General features: G+C 40.3%; 1 protein-coding gene across 2 annotated transcripts in view; it reads left to right on the forward strand.

Moving 5' to 3' along the window:
- The window catches only part of LOC138023593 (uncharacterized), a 213,690-nt gene that overhangs the window by 167,549 nt on the left and 36,141 nt on the right, over nucleotides 1-10,000 (forward strand). For both annotated transcript variants that reach the window (XM_068870618.1, XM_068870617.1), the window contains 2 exons: nucleotides 5,320-5,505; nucleotides 8,598-8,905. In XM_068870618.1, coding sequence (XP_068726719.1) covers nucleotides 5,320-5,505; nucleotides 8,598-8,905 — 494 coding nt within the window. The remainder of the gene's footprint in view (nucleotides 1-5,319; nucleotides 5,506-8,597; nucleotides 8,906-10,000) is intronic.

Raw genomic sequence — 10,000 nt, forward strand, 5'->3', positions numbered from 1 at the left:
GGATGAATTTCAGATTCTGTTTTGCTGTCAATACCTAGAAGGTCACAGTTAAAATCACCAAGTAGAATGATAGTGTCAGATTTCATCCACGCCTTCTCGAAAACACCATATATGTCCTCGAAGAAGTTCGGACATTCAAGTCAGTCCGATCTGTAAATAACTGAAAATAATGCAGAAGTAGTAGGAAATTTAATCTGGACCCAAATTGCCTCAAGATCTTTTGAGGCCAAATCTTTACGATGGGTCACCTTCAAATATTCAGCACAGAACATGATACATCCACCTCCTTTGCATTTAGTCCTGTCTCAGCCGAAGATCTCCATCCCATCTGTGTTCAAATAGTTACTAGAAATTGAGCTGTCCAGATGCGTTTCTGTTATGGCAATTATATCGAAACGACAAGTGCTTTGTAGTACTCTTAGCTCGTCGATCTTGTTGCGGATACTACAGACATTCAGATGAGCAATTTTTAAGTCCTTAGTTGAGGAGTTGAGAAGTTGGGCAGCTCGTTGAAGATAATTTTCATCGTCATCTCTAGGGTACGCCTTGTTTAGCGAAACTGCGACATTAGAATTAAGATCATTGTGAGTGCTTTTCACCCCTGTTAGAGTCTCATTTCCGGTTTGGTCGAGAAAAGAATCGCTGAATTTAGGGAGAGAACAAAAAGCACACTCCCAATCAAGGTGATGGCTTTCCAAATAATATTTAAAGACTTGCTTTCCCATACCTATGCATCTTGCGTGAAACCATTGATCGCACGTGGCACACAAAATGGCGTCCTGGTTACTTCGGACGGACATTCGCCGCAGGGGAACTTTTTGCCAGTCCGGAACGGGCCAGGATTGGGATGGACATCATCAGAGAACTTGATTAGTTGGAATGAGCATATTCCTGACACATCGTAAGGAACACGACAAGCCATGAACGCTCTTCTTGTCCTTTTATTTGGAACTGTCGAGAAGCTTGGAAGTAAAATGAAAACTTTAACAGGTTCTATCGTTGTGCTGGTCTCTGCTGGTCTCTGCCCGAATCCAGAAAACCACATCGTATGGGGCTCTCAGGAGTGCGACGTTCCCCCGGCATACCAGTTGAAACAAACCACGACGGCCACGGCGACGAAAACGTCACTTCAAAATATAACTTTGAGCTATTCTAAGTATTTCATGATTATTCCATCTTGGTTATATTATACAATATGGGCGAAGTGTCCTATAAATGGATTGATATGGACGGATTTGAAGTAAAGATTGAGACTGAAAGATTCACTGTAGTTTGTCCACGTTGTCGTCAAAACCTTAAATTTTGTCATTTCACGTAGTGGTTTTGACGAGTACGGGACAGAAATGTACAAAAATGCGTGACGCACGTACAGCACGATCATTTTGGTTCTTTTAACCAATAATATTACGGCATTTTGGCGCTGTCGTTGCCGTAGCCTTCGTCAAATGACGGGCTGTGGTCTGACAAAGTTACACATCTTACAGGGGAGTAGCCAGGGGGGTCCTGGGGTGCCTGTGACCCCCCTCCCCCCTTGTGGCAGTCAACGGCATAATACAAACCGTATCTGTGAGACTAGAACAGAGAAATTTATGTCATCTGCAACTTGCTTCATGTAATATTGATCTCAGACGTCCGTGGACAAGGGCTTTTTTTCAGCCCACTTTACAGACCGTTGATTTCAGGCAGAGTTTACACGAAAGCGGTTTCACATCGACACCGTTCCATGACTTCGAAACCGCGTCAAAATCGATGCGAAACCGTTTTCGCCAGAAAATCAAAGTCGTGATGTTATAAGTGAGTGCTGCACTATGTGCTAAATTCACTATTTTGAATTGAACAATGGAAATTTCGCACCAAAATAGTAACCGTATTCAAATCGATGCAGTTTCACTGTTTACATGACAGATGAAACTGCATCGTTTTGAAAACGCTCCACTTTTGGCAGCGGTTTCAAACCGACACGGTTTCGGCAACGGTTTCGATCGGTGTCGTGTAAAGAGAAGATGTAACCGGCATCGAAACTACGCGGTTACAAATGAAACCGCGTTCATGTAAACGCTGCCTCAGTCTCCAGTTAAAAAAATTCTGATCACGTGATAACACTTTTTGTGGCTCTGCGGTTTCGGAAATACCGATCTCGTGACTCTATTTTCTGTTGCTCTCCCCAAAGAAAAGCGCGAAACGGTGTTGATGGCAAGTAAGACCGGCCGAAGCTATTACAGGTAACCCAGGAAAAGTCTTCTCCGAGGAAAGAAGAAGCAGGTGAAAACTTTTCTTGAGGTTGTTTTCTTTCGAAACCACAGAGGCACAAAAGTGTTATCACGTGATCAGATCTTGTTAACCGCAGACTGAAATCAATGCCCTTGTCGCCCTTGTCCAAGGACGTCTGAGATCGATAGTATTCAGCCATTTTATAGGCTTGTCGCCCCCCCCCCCCCTCCCCCTCCCGCAATCGCTGCTCATCCGAAAAATTGTCACTTTCACCAAAAACACCGTGGATGACCAGTAAGTACCTAGGGTATGAGAGAATGTGACCCCCTTTTGAAAAATCCTAGCTACGCCCCTGTCTTACCCAGTGGCCAGACCTCCACGTACTAAATCGAAGAAATTCTAGAAAACAGAAGTGAAACCGTTGACTAACTTCAAGGCGGGAGGTTACAGACGGACCGACGAAAAGACAGCTGTTTAGCTCAAAGAAGGCAATGGCCTTTGTGCAGGACAGAGCGCCGGCCCACACTTCAAGGTGGATCAGACATGGTGTCAGAAGAATTTGCCAAACTTTTATACCCATGGACGACTTGCCGGCAAACTCGCCTGATCTGAACATTATTGACGATACAACGTACAAAGACCCAGTCCCTGAAACACTGCACTAGCTGAGAAGGAGACTACGGTTCGGGCGAATAAATGCCAACTTTCGACACGCTTCAGGAGCTCACGCGTAATTCTTCTCCGCCGCTTAGAAAATATCAAAAAAATAAAAGAGGCCATTTTGGTTACTAATATTTAAGTTATTCGATGTAGAATCAATAAGGAACAACATACTTAATTTTCGAAGAGGTAGTAATTACCAAAATATAAGCCAACAAAATATCGGAACGAACTTTTGAAACACCCTTTATACCTATCTATTTTATTTTTATTTTGTTTCTTTATTTCTTTACCTGTTTTACTGTTAACCTAATTTGCTAAATTTAATTGTAAGTTACATAGCCCGCCTCGATTATCTTTGCTATATGCGGGCTGTGTATTTCTTCAATTTGTTAGATTTAAACATTGAAATAAAATGATGATGATGATGATGATGATGATGATGATAACAATTTATTTATCATGTTTCTTGTTCATGAAATTTGATATCCTCGTCGTGCAAGATGATTATGTAACATATACAATATGAGCGGCAGATTTGGCGCAAAAATTGTTTATGACTTATTAAACGTCAGCATTAAAGTGTCAATGTACATTCGATATTTTTGATGATTCAAGACATTTTAACAGGGAAAATCGAAAGAAACGTTTATGTAAATGAAGAGAATTCTGTATCAGTTATACAGATATTGATTAATCAAACATTTCTTTTGTTTTCCCAGCATGAATTATTAATGAATTTTATAAGGTACTGTTATCATTCACATGTGATTATACTGATGTCGTCATAGTCACAGATATAACAATATATCATACCATAATATAAGTGCATCCTGTTCATGCGTGAATTTATGTGGCTGTTGGTGTCATAAATTAAAATTTCATGTTAAAAGATCGGTAAAAAAATGGTTTCAAGATACGAAGACAGTGAAACTAACTTTGACTTTCTTCAGTAAAGGTGATCACTTTTTTCGATGCTTTTAAAATGAATAAAAACTGAGATGTCTCGGATTTGGCGGATAGTTATTATCTGTATAGGAAAACAGAACATGGTATATGACCGCGCGGGGATACGATTTTTTTCTTCTTGCGCTGATGTATCTCTCACTCGTTTTCTGCACTGACCGTCGTGAGATGTACTATCAGCACTCTTAGGACACTTTCCATTTGACAGAACTGATCGGCCAGACCAGGCATTTGGAAGGACTAACTGTACAACGCCTTGAAATCAACACACTTTGAGGATGATATATACTCCTCCAGAAGAATGCGAGGGATTATCGTGCAAGTGTTCTTTCTAATTGTTGCATTTTCTTTGCAAACTGATGTGTCTGGCCGGGTAGTTCTAACAAAGGGAAAGCGCCTTAAGATAAAGACAAGTTCGTATTCCCGGCAGTCATGAGGTATAATACTCTATTTATTGATGCTTTTAAGGTTCTTTATGGAGCGGAGAGAAATAACCACTTTTTGAAAGAGTTTTTTTGTGACATGCGGAATAAGGTCAAGGAAAGTGGGTTCCACTTCAAGAGCTTGTTTCTTCACGCATATTACAAAAATCCAATTCAATAATTATTGTTTTATCAAATATTGTTTGAGAGACGGATATCAAGCCACAAAAGCACTAGTGGAGGTCCCCTGTTTATTTCCTTTTGAACAGGGACAAATATAAATCAATTAACTGTGAAGTCATTAGCCAATGATGCCAAGCTCGTGAATTTTTTAGGACTCTGTACGTAGGTTGGGTGATTTCTGGAATTAATCGTAGGTTGTGAGCTAATCAAATTTAGAAAGGAAGTTCGTGCGCATGTTCCGAGATTTGTCAAAATTAATGGATAGCTAAGAAATAACTGAGACATATGTAGACATTTAGCTGTTGGCTGAGAGTCCAATACCCTCACACAGACCCTCGTAATGTCTCACCGTAAATAATTGATGATACCCATCATTTATTGCTCATTTTCTCTTTTTTTTTTTTTTTGCTTCTGACAAGATAATCTTTCGGCTATAGAATGAGCACAGACAACGCTTTTCTCCTTTTGACATGGCCTGAGATAAGCGGAAAGATACTTCTTCAGTAGGGAAAATAATATTATTATTCTCTGGTTAACTTTCGGTTTGAAGGCCAAAAGTTTAAAGATTGTACATCACTCTATAATGTCCACCAAATGAATGAATAAACATTAAACGCAAATGTTGGCTGGAATTTATAATTGTTTTTAAAACTAGTTTGAGACTATTGTAGTTTTACTTTTACTTGCTGTTATTGCCACAATCTGAAACACTTGAACTAAACATGTAAAAACGTTTAAAACATTTTAAACATAACCCAGAATGAGCTCTAACGAGAATCTCATAATCCGCTGAAATAATTTATTGTTCCATCATTTCTGGAGTGACTCGTAGGAGTTGGTGTGCAGTTATGTTGATTTGTATTCACAACTTTTTCAGCCTCAAGATCAACTGAAGAAGGTCAGGAATGTCGAGCGCCTGTTGAAGATCGTAAATACGGGAGAATTCGCGGATTTCGCATCCTGTGTTGGCCCAGCGTGTTGGGAAGACATGTAACCTTGAAAATTGACAGCATTTCTTATGACGACGTACTGTATGAAGTGGAAGTTTACTCTGCTCAAAGAGGTATAATATTTACGATACAACAAGCTTGTAGTTTCACTGATTTACTTATTTTTTCCCTTCTGCTTTTCTTGATTATAATGTAACTTGGCAAGTTATGCAAAATCGATCTTCCGCGTGCAAAATCATTTTTCTCGTAATGCTCACAAGAGTTCAACTTCATTAAAAAATACTCTGGTAATCCTGGCTGACACGATTAATGTACAGACTAATTCAGGAAATCAAGTTTTTTAGATGACAACATATGATCATAAAGCTTCGATTAGACAATCGCTTTAATTGAATTTAATTGCTTGCATCATGAATTTCATCTGCATCATAATTCGACCAGGCCTAAATTACCGTCGTTTGTGGGTAGTTAATTTTGTTCTTTGGCATCTCGGAGCACGAAGACTAAGAGTGCGTTCGATTGAATAGAAGTTAGAAATCCTTCGTTTTTACGAGATTCACATTAAAATTGTCAAAGGCCGGCTAAAATGCTATTTTAAACATATCTTTATTATCCTTGTTGCTTCAAAACGCCAGACATACCGTTTTAAATCATCACTACACGTATTCTTATTCCAGAATACGGTCAATCGAAGGCACCCTAAGTTAAGGAGGCAGCAAATTGGTTTTTTATCTCAGAGCACTCGCGTTTAAGCCATACACTTGAACTGGTCGCGCCAGCTCATGAATCCAAAAGTGTAGACAGAAATAAAAATGCGACCTACCAGCGCAGAAACCGAGAAAAAGAATTTGTTACACTTAAGCAATATGTCGAAACTTCCCTCCTACACCTTCGTAAGTTTCTTCGCAAATTCTTTTACAATTTTTTTTCCAACCATCTTCCAACGATGTTTTCACAAATCATGCAAGTTCTATTGGATCAATTTTAGTTAAAAGTTTAATGGAATTTAATTTTCAAAATGGTTTTTAAGGTATTTTTCGAAACTGATTTTAAAGGACTTGTGGCAGTGTCGTACTGCTGCCATCTTGGCAACAGTCGGGGACTCGTGGACAACCTTTAGAAACTGCGTGAAAAAAGTAGTAGACAAAGATCTCTGTTGTAGTCCTTTTCCTTTGGAAACCCACCCGTGCCTGTCGAAAACTCTTTGGAGCCTCCGTAACAATCCTCATTAAGATCAATAACTCATTCAAAACTGGGTGGGAGAACCAAAAGTCGCGATCCTGTATGCGCTCATTGGTATGTGAACTTGAAAACGGATTCATTACTCTGCTGTTGAGAGGAGTCCTCTAGCGTGAGAGTGTAAAGTCGTTTTCTTTAAGAAAGAAGATCGTGTTTTTATATTTCAAGAAACAAAGATATCTGTTTAGCTTAACGCCTGCAAAAACCGAAATTATTATTACCACACAAGTGAATACTTCTCTCCGCGTGCGCTGATTGGCTAACTCGGAGTTGATTATCCAGTTGCTATTCCTCTCCGGGTAGCCGGCGTGCGAGATTTGAAATTTCCGACCACATGTTACAAAAATATAGTAGTTTTTTGGTTTGCTTTTTTTTTCAGCTTGTGTGGTGTATATTAAAACAATTATTCACCTTCTCTTCGGTGACTAATAGTTAAATACCAGGTTTCTATAAATTTCAAAGTTGTGCTAGTGAGTATCTTCACCATTTAGAGTCGGACGATTCCTTTTTTTATTTCAACTGGATTTGCTTACAGTTCAAGTCTCTTGTCGCCGAATGAAAAGTCAACCTTTTACACTGCAGGTCTTCCGGTTCATTATAACCAAGACGACAATTATGCTAATTCTGTATAAATAATTTAGTTGGAACTTGGCTCTAAGTTTTTGCCCATGTATAGTCAAATGCGGTAATGGAACTGCGACTGAACAACGCGGCCACGAACTTTTATCCGGAAGTAACCATATTGGTTATTAAACTTTTGATATCATCATAGGCAGCCCAAGCTCGCGTCACTACAGACAGCCGTTGAGAATTTAAACGCGTTATAAGACTTTGTATGGGAAATCAAATACCGTCGATTATAAAGTCTAAAAAATGCTCAATTTAACTTTCATTCAATAAAGTGAATAAAAATGACTCACCTCTGGTGTATTCTTGTGCCTTTTGGAGCTTATTACACCGTTTCAGAAATTCTGTGTTTTCAGTGTTTTCAATGTTCTAAGACGAAGTCAAGGCTGCACACTACGATTCCGACCGTTGTCAGCTCAGAGGCGGTTTGCGACTCGAAAATCCATCCCAGCCAAGATTTTTTCACGCAAAGCTAAAGCCACATCATTTGCGAACCTCCGAGAATGTTTCGTCGTCAAAAACCCCCACGCACTTGGCTGGAAAGGAGCATTTTCTGCTTCGATTTCCACGATAGCTGATGAATTTAACTGTTTATGATCACCGACGAGGACACGGAGCTTGGGTCCGAGGTCAAATTAACTCCACCCGATGAGGTACAGTCATTACAACACTTACCCCATCCCCACAGCGGCTTATCGTAACAACTCCATGGTTACGATAAGCCGCTGTGGGGATGGGGTAAGTGTTGTAATGACTGTACCTCATCGGATGGAGTTAATTTGACCTCGGACCCAAGCTCCGTGTCCTCGTCGGTGATCATAAACAGTTAAATTCATCAGCTATCGTGGAAATCGAAGCAGAAAATGCTCCTTTCCAGCCAAGTGCGTGGAGTTTTTTGACGACGAAACATTCTTGGAGGTTCGCAAATGATGTGGCTTTAGCTTTGCGTGAAAAAATCTTGGCTGGGATGGATTTTCGAGTCGCAAACCGCCTCTGAGCTGACAACGGTCGGAATCGTAGTGTGCAGCCTTGACTTCGTCTTAGAACATTGAAAACACTGAAAACACAGAATTCCTGAAACGGTGTAATAAGCTCCAAAAGGCACAAGAATACACCAGAGGTGAGTCATTTTTATTCACTTTATTGAATGAAAGTTAAATTGAGCATTTTTTAGGCTTTATAATCGACGGTATTTGATTTCCCATACAAAGTCTTATAACGCGTTTAAATTCTCAACGGCTGTCTGTAGTGACGCGAGCTTGGGCTGCCTATGATATCATAAACTACACAGCTGTCAAATCCACTCGTCCAGCTAAGATAATCGCTTATTTTTTTTTAGGCTGTCAGATTCAAGCAATTAGCTGGTTCACTATTGGCAGATTTTCAGATGACGTCTACTCAGCTTCCTCATCCAGATTTGGTTATGGACCTGAAAAGTGTCGACTGAACGGAAATGGTGCATGGTTACCAAGCACCAAAAGAAATGCTAGCGACTTCTTACAAATCAACCTTGGTTATGAGTTCTACATTTGCGCCACAGCAACTCAAGGAAACCCAACTGCTGATCAATGGACAACAAAATACAAGATATATACATCGTTGGACAACATAAACTGGACAACCTACAAAGAGAATGGGACAGAAAAGGTGTGTAATTAACTTTTTAGGGACGATTTGCCATACTCTTTTAAACAAATTCACCACCTGACGAGGGAATTCCACGTCAAATCTCACGCGAAAAACCACAGGTACCCCACGTTAACGATGTAATTTGAGCATCATGATCAGTTAAAATAATAACCGTTTGTATGGGAATATGCAAGCGTCTTTAGAAGTCAAAAATAAAACAACATTAATCGAACAAAAATGCCTTACCTTGTCTTCTCGATACCTTATCAATGTTTTTGTGGCGTACTTTGGCCATTTCAGCGCTACTCCAGTGGGTTCTAGGTTCGCTGTTTTCTCTTCATATATTTATGTGCCAGTCAAATTGAAGCTTCAACATCCCCCCCCCCCCCCGGGCATACCGCGGACATTTGACTCCTTTTCCTCCCTGGGCGGGGGGAATTTGATCATCTTAGTCTTCCCGGGGCGGGGCATTTGATCACTACTCATAGGACGGGGAACTTGATCTTTAGCCTCGATTTCATGTTACGTTTACACGTGGGTTGATAAATCATGGCGGACACAAACTTAGATGCATTCAAAGGTAAAGATTCCGCATTCGTAGCTGATTAGTTGAAAAGCAAAGGCCTACAGAAAGAGATATTTATACCTGTTACCTGTCCTCCTTGTGCCTCTTGCCACGTAGGGCCCTGGTTCTCTTTGGTGTTGTCTATTAAAGCATGCTTACAGACACAGCTTCAGAAGCATAATAGAAGCTACTGAAAAGTTAAAACAGTAATCTGGTATTTTTCCCGGGGGTGGGGGTAATTTTGATCACATGAAATGGAACTATGATGAGGCATTTGAACAACATTTTGGCCCCGGGGGGTGGGGGGGGGCGTTTGAACAAAAATTTTCCAAACATTCAAATGCCCGGGGGGGGGGGGGGGGGTTTTGAAGCTTGAATTTGACTTTAATTTGACTGGTAGATTATCTTCAAGGTTGGAAACTCCGATGAAGCAGTCGGAAACATAAACTGCTGTAAATTGTTCCAAAATGCTCAAATCGACCCGAAATTCCACTGAGACCAAGGATGATAGTGCTGCCACATATTTCAATCGTCATATCAGACAAACG

Source organism: Montipora capricornis, chromosome 11, assembly GCF_036669925.1.
Source record: "Montipora capricornis isolate CH-2021 chromosome 11, ASM3666992v2, whole genome shotgun sequence".
NCBI lineage: Eukaryota > Metazoa > Cnidaria > Anthozoa > Scleractinia > Acroporidae > Montipora > Montipora capricornis.